At 39.3% G+C, this 22,256-nt stretch overlaps 1 protein-coding gene across 1 annotated transcript in view; it reads left to right on the top strand.

Moving 5' to 3' along the window:
* Positions 1 to 22,256, top strand: part of RPAP2 (RNA polymerase II associated protein 2) — a 42,256-nt gene that overhangs the window by 3,568 nt on the left and 16,432 nt on the right. Inside the window, exons 5-11 of the mRNA XM_086463059.1 lie at positions 340 to 405; positions 1,406 to 1,494; positions 3,773 to 3,808; positions 4,679 to 5,615; positions 5,934 to 6,028; positions 8,482 to 8,562; positions 15,612 to 15,680. Of these exons, the coding sequence (XP_086319185.1) occupies positions 340 to 405; positions 1,406 to 1,494; positions 3,773 to 3,808; positions 4,679 to 5,615; positions 5,934 to 6,028; positions 8,482 to 8,562; positions 15,612 to 15,680 (1,373 nt within the window). The remainder of the gene's footprint in view (positions 1 to 339; positions 406 to 1,405; positions 1,495 to 3,772; positions 3,809 to 4,678; positions 5,616 to 5,933; positions 6,029 to 8,481; positions 8,563 to 15,611; positions 15,681 to 22,256) is intronic.

The following is a 22,256-nucleotide window of genomic DNA, read 5'->3' as shown; positions in this document are numbered from 1 at the left end:
ACGTGCATATACATGGATATGGATTAAAGAAGGACCTGTCTGTAATTGCCCAACACTTATACATGAGTATCAGGTTTCCACCGTACCAGCTCCGTTATTTTATGTTCAGCACTGGCTTTCTTGTCTTCTACTGGTAGTGAGATGTAAATGATTAAAGATAAATTGCCGTTCTTACATGTGAGAAGGTGCGGTATCAAAATGGTTGAGAGACAAGGTGGTTGTAGCATGCAATTCAGTTAGAACGTATTACACATATTAACATATGTGAATTAAGAATGAAGTTTTCTGTAAAGTCGTGATGACAGTAACAGTCTTGCCGATGAAAGCATGTTGTTCTAGGTGCCAAAACAGAAGTACAGAATTTCAACAAAAACGAACAGAGTTTATGATATCACCGAAAGAAAGGTATGGTAACAAGTCTGTCTCTCTAAAATGTATCTAGTATTGTTTTGACATCAGAAATGCATTTTGTAACAGCATTCATATCGTGGCTTGATTTGGAGCCAATACATTTGGTTCTTATGAAAATAATTTTCATGAACTGTTAGAATATGAAGCTTTTAATGTGTTTCAGTTTCTAGATGCTCTCTTTGGAAAGACAAAAACCCACTTATTTTCTTTGCTAAATTTAGACATAGCATGGAAAGTTTGTTTCTTTCTTGAAGGATATTCATGTGTGTGGTTGCATAAAAGTCGTCTTTGCCTGCTCACAGGATACACAATCACCTACAGGTGCTTGGGTGCTAAATTGTAGGATAAATGTTTCTGGTTCCAGAACAAGTTTCTTCAGTGTCACTAGCCTACATTCCTTTCCTCTGGTTACAACTCTGGGATACACAAAATTCTGGGAATTGTTTTCTCAAGTTACCAGGCCAGACTCCAAGAAGTGGTGGGATGTTTTGTCTTGTTCCCTGATGCAAGTGTGCAAGTTAATTTTTCAAAGATGCAGCAAAATTTTAGGTGTTGTCCGATTATTGCGAAATAGCCCAGTTCCGTTGCTAACCAAAATTTTCATTATTAAACAGCTGAATTTTATTGCATGTGTATTAAACTGTATGACCATCTTGTTGAGTTAGGGATTGCTCTTTGAGCAGTTTAGGGTTGTGGTTTTTTAAATTATTGTTTTGTAGAGTCTGACCCTGGTTTGCTTTTCATTAGGTAATAAAAGTGCAAAACCAGAAAAGTGGGGAAAAAAGAAGCAGCTAAAAGTGGCTTATGGGGAATGGGATAGACCTGCTTGATAGGTTTGGTTTCTCAGGTGAATTAAAAACCTGGTCATAGGCTTAAAAAGAAATGTGAATTAGTATTTAATTTTACTGGCATAAAAAGCAATTACTTTTATACCTTTCTATGACTATTAAAGTTGTCTTTAGTCATATTTTCTCGCTTTCTCTCTTATTTCCAGTGCTTTTGCAGCAACTTTTGCTATAGAGCATCTAAATATTTTGAAGCTCAGATTTCCAAAAGTCCAGTATGGATGCGAGAAGAAGAAAAGTAAGTCTGATCTTCTACGTTCATTGCTCCTTTTAAGAATAGTATTGTCTTTATCCAAGCTGCAATGCTAGTTAATTAGCTGCAGTGCATCAAAATGGTTTGGCTGAAGCAGAGGTGACTGGTATTAACATGTTAGCTTAGCATGGTGTTCCTTTTGAAACTGTTGTTGCCATACTGATTACAATAATTGACGTGACTTAGTGCTACTCATGACTACTTGGTAGACATGACCATGTTAGTTTAGAGAGCAGACTAGTCATAAATGATAGTCAGCTCCTATTAACTTTAAAATGTATTTATGAGGATTGGGTTTTTACAAACCATATAATGGACAGGGTTAATTCATCATATCCTGTTACAAGAGATTTTCTGATTTCAGCACAGCGCTTGGCATTGGACTTAAGGTTAGGCAGAGAATGCTTGCACCTGAAAGCAGACTGTAACGTGAGGAGGTTCTTTACCCAGTCTAAATTCCAGATTGCCCCTTTCCTGTTGTTACTGCAGTACACGTTTTGGAAGAGTGTGATGCAGTCCGTGTTCCTGGCTTAGGAAACACAGGCTTGCAAGTAGTGAATTGAGCCAATGGGTGTCACTGTTCAACAGTGAATACTTGCCGAGGGACTGTTCAGCTGAATTTGTTCAGCTTTTGTTCTCCAGGACGCTGCTTTTTGTAGTCTCCTGGTTTTCAACAGAAGAAACGAGCTGAAATTATATTTGTGAGCTCGTTTTCACGGTTCAGCTTTGTCACATGAAATACCTGATCAATGAGGGAAGAGGTTTAGAGCAGCTTGATCTGCTCTGAGGGATTCTACCAGGTAAAACTAGCATCTTCATTAGATGTTTAAGTGAGTTTACTGGTATTTTTGTGCTATTGTTTTGCTGTCTTTAAAGAAAGTATTTCTAAAATTTCTCTTTACTCCTGACATCGAAAGTGTATAGTTCTGGTGTGCCTGACAGTTATATTTTTTTTATGCTGTGTGGTGGGAGGGAGGCGGTATTTTCAAAAAGCAAGCAAACAAAACCCTAGATAGTTCATGGGTGGGTATATCTGTTTGCACAACCACATACGTGTGCACACACTAATGCACGTTAGGGTATCTGAAATTCTTTTGACAGAAAACACTACAACCTCCACTTGAAACGATGAAGAAGAGTTATATGGAGATAATAATTTAAATAACTGTATGTTATCACCTTTAGTTTCCAAACTCAGTTCATTCATAAGAGTGGTGCAGCTTTCATATTTTAAAACTTGTGGGGTTTTTTATATATGGTCTGAGTTAGTGCATTGGCTTGCATTTAATGCATGCTTAAAAGCTTTTCTTTCATTCATAGGATGGGTGGGTGAGTATTTCGACATTTAGTGATGGCTACAATGAATAGCACTGTGATGCTGCCCCATAACTGAATTGAAGCAGATTAACTGCAAGTAGAGCTTTGGAAAGAAACACATCAGAATTTGTTTAGTAATGTTTCTTAGAGTTTCTGGAAACCTTTGAACTGCATTTTCTTAAAGCAGGATAACTTGATAGCCTAATTTTTAACAAGATGAAATTTTAAATAAGTAAAGGTATCCCAAATATTCATATTTTTTGCATTAATTTGGAGTATTTTTCTATAAACAGCCCAGGGTTGTTTTTACTATAGGATCTTTGTGACCTATGAGGATCTTGGCATGTTTACTTTGTAGAAGAGGAGACCAAAGGGTGATCTGAAAGCAGTCTGCAACTATTTGGGAAAAAATTACAAAGATTACGGAGCCAAGCTATTTTTGGTTGATGGCAGAAAACGGGGTGATGGCCACAAGTTATCACGTGGATGGTTCAGGCTGGACATTGGAGGAAAAAATTGCACTAAGGTTATGGTGGAATGAAACAGGATACTCGACAATGTTTTGAAATCTCCATCTCTGGAGGTTTTGCAGATTTAAACTTCAAGAATTTGTGGCTGACCTAGTCTAGTGCTGGTGACAATTGCGTTACAAGCAGGAGGTCAGACTAGAGACTTCCAGAGGTCCGTTCTGGCTAACGTTTGTCTGACTTGCTGGTTCTGTTAATTGTTGTTAAGTGTAACAGCATCATGCTGCAGGCACGTGAGCCACATTCTGAACACGTGTGTATAAACCTGCTCTCGCTAGCCCTGCTTTGAACAGAGAGTGTCGGACTAGAATATCCTCAGATGTCCCTTCCAACCTCAACTATGTATTTTATGTGTTAATGTGTATTTCAAGAGGATTGATTTAGCAGGAAAATCTTCATTCTGTGTCTTCTTTTTGCAGACCACCAGACATAGAGCTGCTGAAGGAGGGTCAGAGGTACACTGAACAACAATTTTTTTTCATTATATGCACTTATAGTTAGAAATATTAGCATCATATCAGGTGAAAGAGGAATCTTTGATTTCCTGTATTATAGAAAGGCCTTATTAGAACCTACACAAAGGATTATTTGTCTTGTTTCGTCTTTTCCTTTGTGATTCTAAAACAGCGTGTTTGATCTGTATGATTTAGTGTACAGCTGCTCTTGTCCTGTGTGTCTTAATAGAGCCTGTTGAAATCTGAAACAAATACACTGTTTGTACTTTGCATATTTTATACCGTCTATTTTTTATAAAGAAAGTGGTACCAATTATATGTGATGAAAGCTTCTGTACTTCATAATCTAAACCATCTATATCGGATAAAATTAAATCGTACTACTCTGTCATCTCTCTGTACCTTGCTGTGTATTGTGACTTGTTTGTTTTCTTGTGCAACACATGGCCGTTAGGTGGCAAACTTACATATGGTAAAAAAGCTCTGCTGGCCCCCTGATTTTAGGGTGCTCTATTCCTGTGGTTGTTAAGATGCCTATCTTCATTTTAAAATTGCACTATTCATCATGCTAAGGCTGACATTATTCTGTTGTCTTGAATAGTATTTTGTTTACTATTGTTTTCTAACTGCCAATGAGCAACTGAGAACTCGCTTATATTGTCTGCGCTTGTCATCTTGATTGCAGAATGTTACAATTCTCTGAGTTCAAGAAGACTTTTAAGAAGAGCAGCTATGATTCTTAAAGCAAAAAACTTTCCCTTCTACTATAAGGGAAAAATGCTTTATTTATCTTTCTTACACAAGAATGAAAAGCCATTACAGGTAACATCCATTTCTTATTTCATTGATGGCTTGTGTTCTCTGTTACAGTGGGCAGTCTGGAGAAGAGGTGAAACTACGTGATGAAGTAATTAAAGCATCTGACATTGAAAATCCTAGGATATCTTCAAATCCATGTGAATCGGGTTCTCATGACCCAGCTAGTGACAGCAGTAGTGATACTGAACAAGAATTTGTTTCTTCTGTCCTACCAGGAAGTCAGTCGAGTTCAGCCCATTTTACACAGCAATTGCCCAGAAAGAGCATCCTCAAAAAGAAGCACGCTCAGAAAGTCTATTCCAGCCCTAAAACTGAAGACTCAGATGTGGTAGAAGCCACCGAACAACTATCTAATTGTAAATTAGATGCTCAGGAAGAAATGCACGCTTGCCCTGTTCATAATAAAATAACTGCAATGCCTTCAAAAAATACTGCTCTAGGGAAATCAAGTGCTTCAGAAAACTATGAAAATACCTGTGGTTCACAGATAGTTTTTCTACATGTGAGCGAAAGAGGGGCAGAACATCTTAAAAGAGCGCTAGCTAACTCAGAAAAACATAAAAAACCTGAACTGAGGCATCCAGTTAATTCCAAAGGCAGTTTATTAGAAGTGCTGAAGCAAACACTTACAGAATGGAGAACTGAGGAAACTTTAAAATTTCTATATGGCCCAAACTATACTACTTTGAGTTCATCAGAGTGCATGTCGTCTGCCAACCAGGAGAGCGAAGAACTTGATGAGGATGACTTGGATACGGCTGATGATCTTAACACTGTTGCTGCAGGGGAGTCTGGAAACAGTTTGAACTGCTCTTTGCCTTTCGTAGGCCCAGGTGGAATAGTTAAACCTGTGCCTAGTTACGAAAAGTTAAAAGAAGAAACAGAGTTCCTGGAACTCCGAGTAAAAGAGTTCTATAAAGGGAAGTGCATCTTGGCTGAAGAGGCGGTGACACGTGCACAAGCAGAAGAACATCCAAGCAAAGACAAAGTAAGTGTCCAGTGGAATAGTGTCGAGGCTGTATAAATCCTGCCTTCAGAGAATTGTTATGTGCTGTGTGTTTCTGTCATCGTAAGTGGATAAGTATCTGGTGTAGGGAAGGGGAAAAGGAGGTTAGCTGCACACTGTATGTTGGGTCAGATTGAGCAGGCTTCTGTCCATTAAATTACTGTTTTGTTGGGTTTTTTTGTATTCAGAGGTAAGAGTTTTCTTATGCTTACACATTTATTGATAAGCTGGGACTGTTTTGATGCATTGACTTTAATTAAATACTAGGTTATAGCTGTTGGCGTTTTTTGTCTAATACAGGATGATCCACAGGAAGACCTCACCTTCCCACTTGTTGATTCAAATGCACAAATGCAGATTAGAAAGCGAATCGTCCTTGAAAAACTGAGAAAAGTGTAAGTATCCTTTACTTCAGTAAATGTCAAGCTGAAGTTGGTGCTCATTCATCACCATTTTAAGTAACAAACACACTATCGAGGACATTCTGCCTTTTCCTGGGTGGCCTTAATCATAACTTAAACCCGTTACTGCCCTAAAGAACTTGTTTCTGAGACAGACATCTGTGGTACAGTTGCAGACGTCGATTTGTGCAGCCTGCTGAGGTGGATGTCAGAATCTCGCTGCTAAGGTGTTCTCTACAAGAAGCCTGTCCCTTCCTACAAGCATTGGAGCTCGTAGCTGGCAGCATTCCAGGCTGGCCTGACAGCATATTCCCACTCTTCAGTGGCTGGCAGAAGGCAGTGCAATTATGCCATTACACGGAAATTGGATCTAAATGCTGGTATAACAATGGAGCTTAAAATGAGAACGTGTGCTTCAAAAAAAAAAAAATTCCACAGCAAACTCTTTATTTATCATCCTCCTTTCCCCTCAGTTACCTGGAAATAATCAAAACTATTTAGATTCTTTTAAGTTGTTTAAAAGCAGATTCTGATGGACATAAAATAGGAAATATTTAAATAGCTGTATGTACCAACTGCTCAAGTCTAAACTGAAAAACCTGAAGTTGATTGGGAGGAGTGCAAATATTTGTCCTGTACGTTAAGCATACTGTTACTGGTAAACAGATCTCCACAGAAGGAAGCGGTGATTTCCAACCTCTTAATAGTTTAAGCAAAGGTCTTTCTAAAAGAGTTTCTAGTCCATATTTGGATGGCTGGTATCAGTGTGCCTCTAGCTACAACCATTAAAGGCCCTCAGAGCTGAATCTTAAAACTTTCCAAACACCAGACCTTTTTCACATACATAAAAGGTCTTTGGAGTCCCAGAAAAGAGCCTAAAGGCTTTTCAGCTGTAGCTGTTTAAATTATTAAATTGTGAAAGTTGAGAGGACCTTGAAAATACTCCCCTTGTCGAGGCAGTGCAGATAAATGAGTGTGTAAAGGCCATAATTGTGGTGGATTTGTTAGGGGCATTTTGCTTTTCTGTGGTTGTTGTTTGTATTAGGCAGCCAAACTAGATTTTGCAGAAGCTTTTTTTAACTAAAATAAAACCCCACGACCAAAGCTCCCCCCTAAAAACTTAGTTCTGTTTCTCTCTACCTGCAACAAGTGTGGGCAGGCCACAAACATGGAATCAAACCATGCTGCAGAAAGGTCGTGCTCTCTGATATTCCTCTAAGTGTCAATGTCGCGTAGGTTCCAAGGACTACTACCGAACAGTAAAGCAGTTACTCTGCTCCTTCGAATTTTTCTACAAGTTTGTCAGTAATTTTCAGCTTCTAGCAAAATTTATGTTGAACTTTAAAGTCTGGTGCTCCATGAATAGAGGATAAGAAAGACAGAAGGGGTTTTTTTTATTAAATTCTTCGAAGGTTTGATTCTTGACTATCCCCTTCTTTAGTCGATCATTTTAAATTTCATGTGCTGATGCAATAGTCCTGTCACACTCGAGTGTGAGAGTCAATGTTCATTGTGATAAAGCAGTGATTTCGCGGCGTGTTCAGATGAAGTCAGTGGGAATCTGAGTGTGCCCAGCGTCGTGAGAGTCTTGTGCTCGGTTTTTGTGAAATGTGTGGTGCTGTGAAGGAGAGTAGAAATCTTGATTCTTCCAGCAATGTTGATGCACCGTGCACATATCTGCATATAAACGTAAATAACTGGCTATTCAAATGCAAGAGGATGTTAACTGTTAAACAAGCAAATAGAGGCAAAAGTTTCATCCTAAATGTGGGAAACAACGCATGTTATTTCCAGCATTTCGAGATACTCACAACTAGTTAAAGAGTATGTGCTGTTCGTTGTCTGCTCTGTCGATTTTTGCGCACAGTCAAGTAGGGAGGCAATCTGTCTTTTTCTTTCGAAATTTTCTGATTACCCTACTATCGTTTTGATTCCACCTATCTGGCTTACCATGGAATATTATTTCTGTTGCATCTCTATGTGAGTCTGAAGTTAGCAGATGTATTCTTTGTGCAAACCTCATTTAGATGTGTAGTTTCCTTTTGTAATGTTATTATTGAACCAAGTAAATATAAATACTTCGAACATTTGAGGCCTGTAATTCTAATCCTCATAATGTAAACACTGATTTTTTTGGCAAGAATGTCTTGTCAGAGCAGAAATGCAAAGTTAATAAGAGCATGCGTGTAAAACTGTATTTAATTTCTTCTTCACGTTCAGACTGAACTAGAGCTTCTTAATTTTAAAAACAAGCTGTTGTGAAGTGGAGGTGTTGCCCAAACACCACTCAGAGGAATCTGAAATGTAAACTACAGGCATGATCTGCTGCACAATAGTCAATCTCTTTTTCTTTTTAATAACTTCCATGAGCTCTGGTGGAAGTTCTACTTGAGAAGAAATGAGAAAGAGAGGAAAACGTACATTGACCAGTGTCTTTTGCCTTCCAGATTACCTGCAGTTTTGGGCCCTCTTCAGGTTACTCCAGGTGATGTTTACACAGAGCTAAAAAATCTTGTCAAAACTTTCCGGTGAGTATTTGTCTTTATTTAGAGATTCTTCTTGATTGATTAATTAAAGATGCTGTTGAATGATTTGTGATTTGGGCACAGAGAGGGCCCCATTTCAGATTTGCCCTTTTCTAGCGGTGTGTTCATGTAGGTAATGTCACGTTCCCTGTGGACTAACAAGTCGACCCTTTCCCTGCTCCTGACAGTGGCTGGGTCACCAGGAGTATTTGTAGATTTTTAAAAACTAGGCCAGTGGTCTCTGGAGGATGATGGTGAGTCTTTTAAAGGTTCTGCTACCTCGTCACCTCCTATTAAGCATGAGTTTCTGAGATCTGTCACTTTCTTTTGCTCTGGTTCCCTACAGCCAGACTGAATGGTTTTAATGTGATTACTGGTTGTTACTACTAACTTCTAGAGCCAGGAAGAAGGTCCAGTTTGACCTGTCTTGTTTCTGGTTTCAAGGGGAAGTAGATCTAGTGGACACTTTATCACCACAGATGAGGCTTCTGCTTTGGTCAGAAGCACTGAAGACGTTATTTGGAAACACTGGGATAAAGAAGAATGGAAAACAGAGTGGTGATAACTTCTCTGAACGTTTTTAGGTTTCCTTTGGGACACAGCTCTCATAACTTGGACCTAGGTCATGTCCTGCAGCTTGGAAGTATTGTCAGGAAAAGGCGCAGCAACGGTTGTTAACTCTGTGTGTACGTTATCACTCCTGAAACTTTCCCCCCACATCCCCAACCTGCATGAGGTTTACATGTAAATTTTCCAAAACTCGTTCATGTGGCGTTTGCCGCAAGGAATCTAGGCTTTGGTGGACAGAAACCCAGCTCTGATTCCTTATGATTTGTCTGAGGTCTGGAAGGACACCTCTAAAACACAGATCTCTCTGTCGTTTCTTACTATGAAAGATGCTCTTTCCCTTTCTGGTTGCTCTGTGCGTGATCTCTTTTATTTAAAAGAATTGGTAGTGTTTGAACTTGATTCTGTAATTGCAGTCTTTTAAGTTGTGATGAACCTTGTTATTTTAACACCACCGCCGAATCCAGGGAAGGTATTTTTGGTTATATTGGAGCAGTGCATATAAGCTGTATATATACCTACTGTTTGAGTAGATCTTTGTGTCTTAAAACTTAAAACAGGTTTTTTGCTCTGCAGTCTGAGTGCTTAATAGTCACTTCAGCTTATAGATTGATAGAACTGGAAAAACTACATTTGGTTTCTTTCAATCTAGTTTTGGATGATTGATTATGTAAGAAGTCCTGGAGGTTCTCAAAAGCAAAACTTCTATGTTAAATCATTTTTGCTGTTCAAAGACAATGTGGGCTGAATATGAAGTTTTAAAAGTGGTTTATAGCAAAGGAGTCTTGAAGCCAAAATGGACTTCTAAAACCATAGGAATATACATCTGTGGATTTATAGAATGAACTGAACCTGATTAATTAGGACTTTGATCTCAATACCTGGCTCATGTAGCAATAAGCACTGAGTTATCACATTTTAAAAGTCTCCCCTGCTCCATTTCTGATCCCTCAGATAACACTTCGTGAGTTTATTTTTAAGCCTTTTTTTGTTAGGAAGTTCAGTTGTAGGTAAGGGTAGCAAGTTCTTAGGGCTCTCTTACTGTGAAGATTCCAGATAAATTGCTTAGAAATTCAGCATTTTGGGTGGGGGATGGTTGAAGACAGTTGTGGGCACTACACAAGACTTTGTAAGTGCCTTTATATTTTTTTATATATATTAAAAAAAATGGAGTTTTATTGTCACTGATAGTAAAATAATACACAAATACAGGAAATAGGGAAGCAATAAAAACCTTTGGGCCCTTTCTCCTTCTTGCATTTCTAATATAGAAGGGTCTGTCGAAACACAGAAGCTGGCTGATGGATGTTAAGATGAAGGCATAGGTTTGAATCTCCAGTTCTGTACATTGGTTAACATTTACTTAATAGGGGTGGTCTCTCTGACCTTAGGTTGACTACTTTGGTGAGGGGACCTGGCATAAATTTTATACAGTATTTATGTTTGCAGAGTATAGAAATTGAAACGTTACTTTCTTTGTTAATGTGGTTAAAATGCTTAATGACTGTGGACAGAGCACTGACAAATGCTAGTGCTCTTTCCTGCTTTTTGTACTGGAAATATTTTAAGCTGAAGAACTTGCCAAAGAGGATAGGAGATAAAACACGTGGCTGTAGTAGAGCTTAGCTGAAGAAGGGTAAAAGAGCATGTGGTGAACTAAGCAACAACAATTTTCAGCTCCATTGGTTTTTAAAGGAACACTTGCAGTTCAGCCTCCTTTGGGCAGCATTTTATTCAATCACCACTGCTGGGAAACGCACTAGAGGGATCTCAAGAGACATTTTAGAATGGTTAGAGCTCTTCCCAAACAAAGTCCCTCAGTGCCTGTAAGCTTTTGTTACAAAAAACTGAGATGTCAAATAACTCTCCAGAGTGTGTAAGGGCACTTTGTTAACAGATCAAGAGAAAATTACCTATTTATATATAAATTGAGGCTAAATGATTGTTTGTGAATGTGTGGTTCATTTCATATAGTATATAGAATTTTTTCTGTATCTTATGGTTGCAAGTATTTTAATTCCTTTCATGGAGCTTGTCATTGATATTGAACTCTGTCAATGAATATGATAGAGTTGTTCCCTAAAGATGTGTTCAAGACTCGTTATTACAGCTTTGTCTTATCTCATTTCCAAGACAATATTTTAGCTTTTAAATATGTATCATGAGTGTATGTTATCTAGTTGTGTACACTCACTGATAGGCTTTTACCTATTACCCTCGTTAAGTGGAATTTTAAGTTCTGGGTTTCAAGGCAATCAGCAATGCTTTGTCATAGACACTAAGGTTCTATATGGAAATGTGAAAGTACCAGAACGTTAGTGACCTTTTGTCAAGTCAATGGGCTTCTCTTGAAGAGAATGTAAAGTTGCAGTAGTAGCTCGTTTTTGCTGGTTGTCATCAAACTGAATTATACTACAGTACAAAAATATGTTGCTCTTTTTCAGGGGGTAGAAGAGCTTTCTTTTATGGTTAAATGGGTCTAGTTGACGCTTAAAGAAAACAATCTATGCTTTAGTATTTGCCTGTGCTGACCTGGGTTAGTTAAAGTTCGCTCATCGTAGTGCAAGTTTTGGAAAAATTATAGATAGCTGAGGTTCCATAAAGTCACAACTTTATGTCCTAATCCCATGAAGTCAGCCTGCTGCCTTACAGAATAGGCAAACGGCCAAACAAACAGGTCAGATTCTTGAACTGAAGTTACGTGTGCCTGCGCCTGGGAATCTGGATGGGTGAACAAAAAGCAGCTTCATTTGCAAAGATGCTGAGGACTTCACTTCACAACAAGGCTAAATTGTAAAGCGACAGAAAGAAAGAAAATCTTCTCCGTTTGGGGCACGGTTTTTTTTCTTTTTCTCACAGTGTACCACCACGAATGTACTGGGTAAAACTGAAAGACAGCAAGCTTGGACCTGTTCAAAGGAATGTTTTTTTCCCCAAATGTACATTTAGTACCAATAACTCATTGCTACTAGCCAGCAGTCAAATTCATAGCAACATGTTAAAAATTGAGCTCATAGATTCATAGATGACAAGTATGTTCTTATTGTAAGGATAAACAGGCTTCTCGAAAAGGAAATAACACTCAAGACTAGAATTTATGAATAGGTATAAAGAAAAATGTACTTTAAAAAGATGGTTTTATATTAATCAGTTACATTTTCTTGCGTCTTGTTCGTAATAACCTGATGGTAGGGGCCTGCTAGGGGATAATTATTTAGCGTAGTAATCCTGGTGTCCATCTGCTGTTCCCAATTGGACAGTGTTCCTGTTATGAAATTGTTTCCTAGAAATCACAGGAAATGTAATCCTGCTGAGGAAAGGGTGGTGAGCTCCTGCATTGCTGCATTTCTTTCCTGTAACTTCAAGTTCGTTGTGGTCCCTGTCCAAGGTCTTGCACAGGGCACTCGGGGATGTGCTTAAACCTGCCGCCACAGCAGGCACTGTTTGCAAATCGGGCCATCGTTTGGTAATGGAGTTCTGCTAGCAAAATTTGCAGCTGACAGTAATGAAATGGGAAGAGAACTAAAAGAAAATAAGTAAAATCAACTGTGTATGCTCTTTCTGTCATTTTTGGGTTTACTTTTTTTTTATTTACTGGTTACTTTACCCTTGGACTCCCCTGTATTCCTACAGCTTCCATATCAAAGTTCACTTTCTTTCCAGGTTGGGCGCTAATCAGTTACTGGGAGGCCATTTGGGATGGAATTTTTGTGCATCTTACTCTTCAGTCCTTTATACTGTCAGCTTCTGCCACTCAGATTGCTCAGTCTAGCTCCTTCATGGAGTATTAGAACTGCTGCACGGGTCCTGCTGACTGCTGGATGGTGGAAGCGGTCGAGTCCAGCTGCAGTGCATCTTGCTAGGGTGAACCACAACACCCACCAATGAGCAACTAAGCGACCCACACAGCTATTTGGGATCATCCAACTTTCTTGGCTTACCTGTCCTGCGCTACAGAGGCCAAGTAGAGACGTCCTGTTTTGAAAAGTTGCACGTTGTTTTCTTTGGGTAGGTGAGGGAGAATTTAGCCAGAAATGTTTCACTGCAAAACTCAAGTCATGTACGCAAAGTTTTGTACGGTTTTAACATTTCCACATTATATGTTTATGACAGCAATCTAGTGACCTCCTTCATGGGTTGTTCTGAAGTAACAGTTTTGGCTAGAGGCAAGACAAAGAATTAATGAACCATTGCTACAGAGGACTTGCACTTCCCTGTTTTCTGAAAGCTTTGCTCTTCAGAGGCCTTGGTGTTGACACACAGCTTGTTTTTGAAAGTGACTGCCCTTCCACTGCTCCTTATTATTTAAGGCTTCACACCTGTAGGTTGCCAGCTTTAGTCTGATCTGCCTGAAATGGTTTTTTTTTTTAGCTGCACAAGTGTTTTAGGACAGGTGTTGTACTGAGAGGTTACTCATTGTGGAAGCCTGGCTGTTCATCCAGTCCGGTGACAGTAGTGCATCAGCAAATCCATATTGCCGTATCCTGCTGGTTATCTGTGTCTTTTGACTACCTCCTTCATAAATAGCATATTGATGGCAATGACTAGTGTTCAGACCTTGCCAATCAATACTAACATTGAATAAGAGTTAATTGACACAAATAACTGCATCTCTCAGTTTGTGTACAAGAATGACACCTTCCTGTGCTCTAATCAATAATAACTCCTTGTAGAGCATTGAAATAAAGCTGCTTTCTCTATTTGACAGAGTTTTCCCAGGTGGCTTGGAGCTGTCTCTTCCATTGTGTCTCGTCATAGCAGATTAACTGGAGTGTTACATATGAATTGCCTGTCAAGATGATTCCATCAGGCATTTCTTGGTAGTGTTTACCACTGTCATCAGTATTGAGTCAAGACGTTCAAGCCTTTGTTTTGTCTCTTGTTCTATAGCCAGAAAAATGTAACAGTTTACCAGATATAAGCTTTGTGGTTTGTTTCAAGTAGTAATTGGTAAACATGTTAATAACAAAAATAATCTGTATTTGCCAGAACTATTGGCTGTAGTTTGACTTGACAGTTGCTGTACATGTAGTACAAAACATGGCTTTTCTTTTCATCATTTAACAAAACTCAGCCTGTTGAGACAGTACTTGAGTAATTGTTGCTTCAAAATCTTACTTTGGCTGGAAGAGTTGGAGATTCAAGGAGGAAAATGGGATAATGTTGCTTTGATCATTACTATGTTTAAATAAAAATGAAGTTTATTAGATTTTAATATCTTTCTGAAATAGGGAAATGCAAAGTGATCCTATAAACCATCTTATTCATAACTGCGTTTTTAATAACCATTTCGAATATAGTTTTGGGGGATTAGTTAAAGAATTTGAATGTTAACAATGGCAAGTAAAATACTTGTATTTTTCCCCTTTTTAACACTTTTTTGGGGTAACTGTATACTTGCCCAAAGAAATTAAAAATAAACAAACAAATTTGCTGGGGAAGAAAGCCCTGGATTTGAATTCGTTGTCAGGTGTTTAATTTTAAGCAACCTCCGATCTTCACCAGTGCCTGTAGAAGTGGGTTTGAATGACAGGGTGGCTTCACTCTGGATCTGAATTTATACAAGGCTGCACAGAAGGGAAGCTGAGAGCAAGAAGGAAGCCAACGTAGGGAGGCACTTGCCCCTCAGTATTTCTGTTGGATAATGCCATTTGTCTGAATGAAATTAGTTCTGCTGGCCTTGCTGGGTGCCTGCATTGCCACAGCTTCGTTTTTACCTGTGACTGTTCCATGAAATTGCTTGTCTTCAACACCACGGGTCATGCCTAAATTCCACCATAGCAATTCACACGCGAATTGTTTCAAGTCAGATTAACATTTGACTTGAAGCAGATCCGTCTTATAATGAAGTTCAGCCAGATGGGTCAGCGGGTATGAAATGCAGCAGCACTTTTGTTGAGCACCCATGTGGTTCTTGATTCACACCTCATTTTCTTGCTCTTGGGTCTGCGCTGGCTCTCATTGCGTAAGTTAAAACTCTGGGTTTCCATTTTAAAAACAAGAATCATCAGAGGATTGTCTCCGGTATCTTAAAATCCAGTCTGTTTCCGCAACATTAGCTTTTACAGCAAATCTGGACCTGAAGCCAACAGGGGGGAAGCTAAGTGGAAGAAGGCTCGTCTTTTCAGAGACGCACGTGCGGTTCCTGAGAATTTCCCAGCGGTATGAGTGAGAGCTGAGCCCTCGCAGCAGCCAGGACTACTTGTGAATTAATTCAAAGAATTGGCTTCAGTTCAGTCTTGTCCATCCCACTTTTGTATAGAAAAAGAGAGACATATTGGGAATTGGGCAATTCCTCCGTTACAGGTTAAGATGAGAGAGAAGCCTGAAAGTTGGCGAATTGCTCAGATGCACCTGTAATTCCTACATTGTAACTCAGTGTATTAAGTCTTTTAATGGTAGACTTAAAATCAAAATTCAGCAGTTAAAATCTGTTTACTTTCATTCTGAAATGTGCTGATTTTTTTTGTTTGTTTGTTTTTCAGGTTAACAAACAGAAATATTATTCACAAAATGCCTGAATGGACTCTAATTGCTATTGTTTTGTTATCTGTGTAAGTACCCTTTAATGTCAAATATTCTCATACACAGCTCTCTTAACTAGGCTATCAAGAGAAGATTTAGTTTTCAGATAAAAGGAGTTCCTTAAATTAACTGGGGAACCGACAGAAATATTTTTTTCATGTAAATGAACTAAGTTCTCTTGACAAAACAGGATTGTCCCACCTGCAGCAACATATTCTCAATGGATGTACTTAATGTTATGTTAAAAAAAAAAAAAAAGTAGTTAAGCTTTAGGGGTTTTTTAAGAGGGCTGATGGGGTCAAGGAGGAGTATACTTCACTCTTCCATTTGCTGCTGACAGATATTCTTCTCTGCTCTGACGATAGGACAAAATGACATGTGATTGTGTTACTTGGATTTGGCATAACTGTTACACTTTTCATTTCTCATTTTACTTCTAATTTCTTAAAAGATTTCCCTTTCACAATTAAAATCAAATTATTTCCATAAAAATATGGTGTGCTTCCAAGTATGTTTGTTTGAATGTTCTAGCAAACGTGTGTGAGAGGGGAAAGCTTTTTGAGCAACTTCAGTAATTTCTGAAAGGAATACTGGCACCCAGTACTTTATTTTTACGAGGATTAGCTTTATTACTTAAGATTATGATACTGCAGTGGCTGCAGTCCTCCTCAGCTTTGTTCTACTCACTGGAGAATGAAATTCTTTCTAAGGGTTTTCCTAGAGGGACATCTTATTTTATTGTAGTGTCTCTCAGTAAACTTCTACACAGAGGCGTGATCTGTGAAAGCTGTAGTCATGCATCAAGTAACTTCCTTAATTTATGTTTTCCAAATTTGTGTACATTTCTGAAGTTAAAGACACGAACTTTGCACTGTAAAACAGATGGTTCTCTCACCAGATCATATTAAACATTTAACATTAGTTCACCTTTTAAGAAATCACTGGTGGTTTCACACCGTGTCAGGCCCTGCCTTTCAGCAGGGTTAAACCATCAAGCAATCTTTGTACGTCTTTCAGCTTGAATTACAAGATTGCAGAAATCTCATTCCAGAGGCTGTTTATTACCGCGCTCCTGCTGCTTCTTTTGGGCTTCCTGGGTCACTGGAGCCTGTAGGACAGAGAAGTACTTACAGACATTCACAGGTCAAGAAGTGTTGTGGGCCAACCTCATAGCATCCCCAGTACTGCACTTACTTTCCTTGATATTACTTCAGTCTGACACATTGTTCTGCCGTTACTGTCCCAAGGAAGACTGCACCAGCAGGCATTAGAGTAGGCTTCAGCGAGCCTTACATCTGTGTCACCCAGCCAGATACCGCTCAAATGATTCATTAAATCAGAACACAGAAAGTAACTTTACTTGAATGCCTTGGCATGAATTTTTTATCAACTATAAGAACAAATCTTTTGTCATTTTTACTATATATTCTTATGGTTGAATTAGTAATTTGTGAAACAGATCTTATGAATTTTTCAAGTAGTTTCTGTACATTTAAGGAAACGGTGACTCTTGTGATCAGAAGTTAAAATGTGTTGCTGATCTCTCCGCATATGATGAGCTCTAGATGTTCACATACCTAATGATTGTTTTACAGTTGCTTTAAAATGTTATACACGTAGCAGGCAGTCTTGGTAGCAATTGGCAGAAGCAGAGAATCAAGTCTCTTTACTTTTGCTTTCTAGGGGTCCACCCCTAAACAAATTGATTATATTTTATCCTGAAATAGAGTAGATTTTACTTCTAATACTATTCTAGTAAAATCATGAACAAACCTTCTGTTGACTTCAGCTTATTGTAAGGTTCTTGCAAGCTCATCATCTTCAGATTTTGAACAACTTCTCTTAGCCCCCTCTTAGGAGAAGATGTGGAAGAATGTAGATGGGGTAGAATGAGTGGTCAGATTGCTCTAAGAAGATGATGAGTGTGGTGTCGTTTCCAGAAAGATTAAAACAGAACATGTAATTATTTGGGATTTCTAGTCAAACTTGAACATTTAATGCAAACCAGAAGTGTGCAGGGAAGGGCTACGGAGGAACTGGGCAACGCCTCGTGGGCAGGTCCTCAGATTGTGGCCGTTTCTCACCTCCTGCAATCTGCCAAAGAATCTGTCCTGTCTTACTAATATTGCTCACAGAAAGAATTACGCTTTATTTAATGTCTTTAATTTATTTTATTTAATGGCTTCCCCTTAGCTATACTGAGAGGTGATGCGTGTTGCAGCACATGTAGTGTCATTTAGATCGCAGAGTGGTCCATGGGGCCTGACTCAGTGGCTCTTTACTACCTGCTGTCACTGAAAGAGGAGAACATTTTCAGGACATGTATTCATAGGTCTTGACACGGTCCCAGCATGGTCATTTTGCTCCTAACACTAGACAGTGAAGTAGCGTAAGCAACACCCTGGAAGAGCATAATACTTCCTCTTCCCAGGAGGATGGAAGGCCGGATCACAGGTACCCTGGGGTGCAGGAGGTATAAGAACAGAGACCGCAGACAGCAGAGTGAGCGTGAGATTTCGGGATATACCTCAAAAGGAGCTTCCAAGACCTCAAGTATTTTTTCTTTGGTTTGGAAGGGGGCAGGGTAGTTTTCTTTGAAGCAGCAACTGTTGGACTTTGCCTGCACCCCGTTTTGTGCATCGATGCTGTGGCTCACCACTTCCTTCTCGTATATGGCTAGTGTGAGCTGAGGACTCGGTGTACTGAACTTCACAGTGCACTTTGAGTGCCCCGACCCTTTTTGTGATACACTGCTGGGCAGAGTAACTGTTATCATTGCTGCTGTGTTGAATTCAAGAGTCATCACTGCTTAATACTCTGTATTGTGTTATGATGATGCTGTCCTCTCTTCATTGGAGTGTGCATGTTAACTCTTAGTAGGATACAGCATGTTGGATAGTCTTAACACCTAATTTTGGTGCTTAAGGTAGACCTCGGCTCCCTTTATAGTCTCCAGGTCCTCGAGAAGCTATTAAAAGTACTTGTGTGCCCTTGAGTCTACTGACTGTTAAGGAAATCTGGGCTTCTACTTCATTCCTCTGAAATAAAGTGCCTGAAACCAGACGGTGTGACTATCTTTCTTAAAGTATGAAATGTTGGAGACCGCAACAGTGGAGCATTTCCTGCTTCTAGTGAACAGCTGGATTTATTCAATCAAATTGTCGTATAAAATACGAACAGCCAGTGTCAGCCTTTATTGAAAATCTAGCCTGAGGCACTCCTGTCTTTGACCAGCACATTCAGCAGTGCTGTATCGACCTTCTTAGAGTACACTTTGACAGCCAGAGAATTGTGTTCAAATAATTGCCTTCATGCCTGTCACAGAGTGGGTGACTCTCTAAAATGATCTGTAGATCAAATTTCTTATTTATTTGTCATTTGGCAGTGGTAGGTGTCTGTGTCTTCCTTTTGCAGTGTTTAGTGTGTTAAGCAGAATTTCTTGTTCTAGTAATAGCTGCTTTATAATGTACTGTAAACTAGAATACAGAAGTTGCCTCTTTTTCCCCTCAAAGAACTTTGCAAGATATCAAATGAAGCAGATAATTAGCTACCAATACAGTAGTTCAAGACAGAATGGAGAAAGCAGTGGGAAGATTGGTTGCTATACAAGCATGGGCACTTGCTGTTTTTAGTGTATACCCCTGGTACAGTCTAATGGAAAGCTTTCAAGATATTTTCAGGAAATGTCTGCTTTCATCTTACTTATCTGAGCTGGCTGGTTCCAGTGAACTGTGGTCAGCTTCATCTACAAAGCCTATGCAAGAGGTTTCCCCGCTAAAAGCTTTGAAGCATTTCAAAATGTTCTGGGATTAGTTTATAAGCATTCGGCTGCAGTATTTAAACAAACTCAAAATGACCATGATCACTAAACAAAAGCCATCATTATATGTGTGCAGCCACTTTAGATAAATGTGTCATGTGGAGATGTACTCTAGAGGTTTACTCTCTTGGAGATAACAACAGTTCAGGAACTGGAGAATCTTGGGTTCAAGTATGCGTTTTTACTTCTTTGCACACGGGAGCACATCTATTGCTCCACATTGACATTTCTGAGTTATTTTAAGAGGAATTCAGATGTTTGTGGTATCGCTGCTGTGTTTTTTTTTTTTTTGTCTGAAAATATCTGAATGTTTGAAAAGTACAAATCTGATGTACAGATAGATATTGGATATGAATCAGACTTGCAAAGTGACTCTCTTTTCCTACAGAAACCACATATGAGTCAGCTGGACAATCTTTTATTTAGCAGGGCTGATGATAGAAGATTGGTTCCAGGTTTCAGCTGAGAAAAATCATTTATTGTTAAGCTAGAAATACAATTATTTCCCGTTTTGAAACAGAGTTTGCAGGACCAAAAATCCAAAAAGTCGTTCTTTTATAGAGGTATTTGAATGTGGTCATAGTATTGTTTCTACTCTTGGACTTTATCTGTAGACATATTATGGTGTGAAATAGAGAAAAGGCAAGTTTGTCTTAACATGTTACAGAATTTAAAAGTATATTTTTCCCTTTTTCTCTCTTAATAATTTTAGGTTGTTATTTGGCGAGAGAGAACTCAAATAGGTTTTCTGTTCCGCAGTTCTTACTTATCAGCACTTTCTGAGCAAACTCAAATCTGCTTGTTTGGCATATTGTGGAGGAGATCAGTATTACTTTACTTCCTCCTAGCATGTTCCAGCATTACTGAGGAAACTTATATAGAACAGCATTTTGAGGGATTTGCAGTGTTGTTAATTGGGACATTGATCAGTGTCAGCTTTAAAATTTGTTAAATAACCTCATCATTTATGAGGAAGGAAACAGAAGAAGAAACCCTGGCAGTTTCAAAGAAGGTGTTTCTCCTTATACGAAGTTCTCCTCTGTGTTGCTGTAGTGCTGTTACACAGGAAAGTGACGCTGGATTTCGTGGCAGCACACACAGCTGCAGTCTTTTTCCATTCGAGTGTTTCTCATGGAGAGCCTTCTGACTGGGAGATTCAGATGGGCTGAGTCACTGTCATGCATGCCCAGCACAAACTCTCTGAGGTGAGTCCAGGATAGTTCGTTCCCCTTTACAGTTCTGGTCCTTGACCTCATCAGCAGGAGCGGAGCCTTAGCACACGCCGTCTCCTGGACTTCTGTTCCGTGGAGTTAGGGGGCCTGGCTCCAAAAGCTGTCTTCTCTGCACCTGCCAGTTTTGCTGCCCAGTGCAAGGGAAGAGCAGGGTCGTGGCTTTCTGCCAAGTGTCGTGGAAATCCCTCCAAGAGATAGCAACCTGCGGGTTCGCAGCAGCTGTACGTGTGGGCGCTCAGGCTGAAGTCATGCCCGACTGTGCAAAGCTGGTGTGCAAAGTGCATCACCAGTTATAAACTGTCCTTCACGGTGGTGGCGTTCTGACTGGTCTTTTTGTTAGAATCTAGAAATACTTTTATGTTGGACGTAATTTTGGATCTTCTGCTTCGGTCAGCCTTAGGAACTTTATGTTCCAAGTGTACTTGTGAGTTAAGAACATGGTGGTAGGGAAAGTGCTTTCCTCTGCCACTTCGTTTTTGCCTTTGGTGTGAGTAAATGAGAGTTTTCTGCTGCAGCTCCTGTTTCAGCTCTCTGAAAGATAGCATGGTAGATTTCGGCGGGCTGCTTTATCACGTTGTCTCTTTGGGGAGCTGACTCGGTCAGTGGAGTTCATGTCCTATTGAACTCTGTGCCACAACTATGTGCTGATCAAGCAGATGAAAAAATTGCCCAGCCCTGTTAGAGGGAGAACTGTTTTAAATTTGTGTTTCTTGCAAAGGTGTATATTTAGAAGATTTCCTTTGTAATGTCATGGTTTTCCTCCTTCCTTAATTGCTGCATGTAGCTTTGCTTGTTGGAAGTCGTGTCCTAGCGCAGAATAAGTTGTACGGTTACACGGTAATATAGACAGTTCTGAACTGATGCTGCGAGTAGGACGTGAGTAATCCATACTGTTAACACCTGCCCTGAACTTAGTTTTAAACTAAATGTATTTTAAATTCATCCACTGAGTAAACTGAACTGTTAATTTTGCAACTGGATCCTGAAGCTGTAGCCCTATGAAAATATACTTGCTTCCTTATTAATAATTAATCTTAATACATTCAATGCAAACATTTTTTTTGTTGTGAAACATTACCCATCTGTTAAAAGAAAAGCACGACTTTGACACACTTGCATCTTTTATTCTCAGAGTTTTAACTTTTATCTCAGTAAACTTTCTAAAGAACAGCCTGCATTAATGGGGACATGACACATAGGCAGTGCTTTTGACTTACAGGAAACTTCATCATAAGACGAAAATCAGAGTTGATTTGGCTTGTTGTTTCTGAACCAAAAAAAGAGTAGAGCTGCACATCGTTGGAAAGGTTACTACGGGTTCCTAGTGTGTGACCCCAGGTACTTTGTACCAGCAGAATTTTTAGGTTTAATTTGTTTGGGTTTATGCAGAGTCATAATGGTACCTCTGCTAGGCTAAGTGGTGTGTCCTGTGCTTCTCCAGCACTGAAATAAATTGTGCCCAAAGTAGTAGCAGTGTCTTCCTTAACTCTTCTGGAACCACTGTAACAGAAAAGCTTTGATTGTAGAAAGTCCCTGAAAGAGCATTCTCTTTT

Source organism: Leptosomus discolor, chromosome 3 (genome assembly GCF_034619465.1).
Source record: "Leptosomus discolor isolate bLepDis1 chromosome 3, bLepDis1.hap2, whole genome shotgun sequence".
NCBI lineage: Eukaryota > Metazoa > Chordata > Aves > Leptosomiformes > Leptosomidae > Leptosomus > Leptosomus discolor.
The sequence above is the reverse complement of the archived record's forward strand: the minus strand, read 5'-3'. Positions and strand labels throughout refer to the sequence as shown.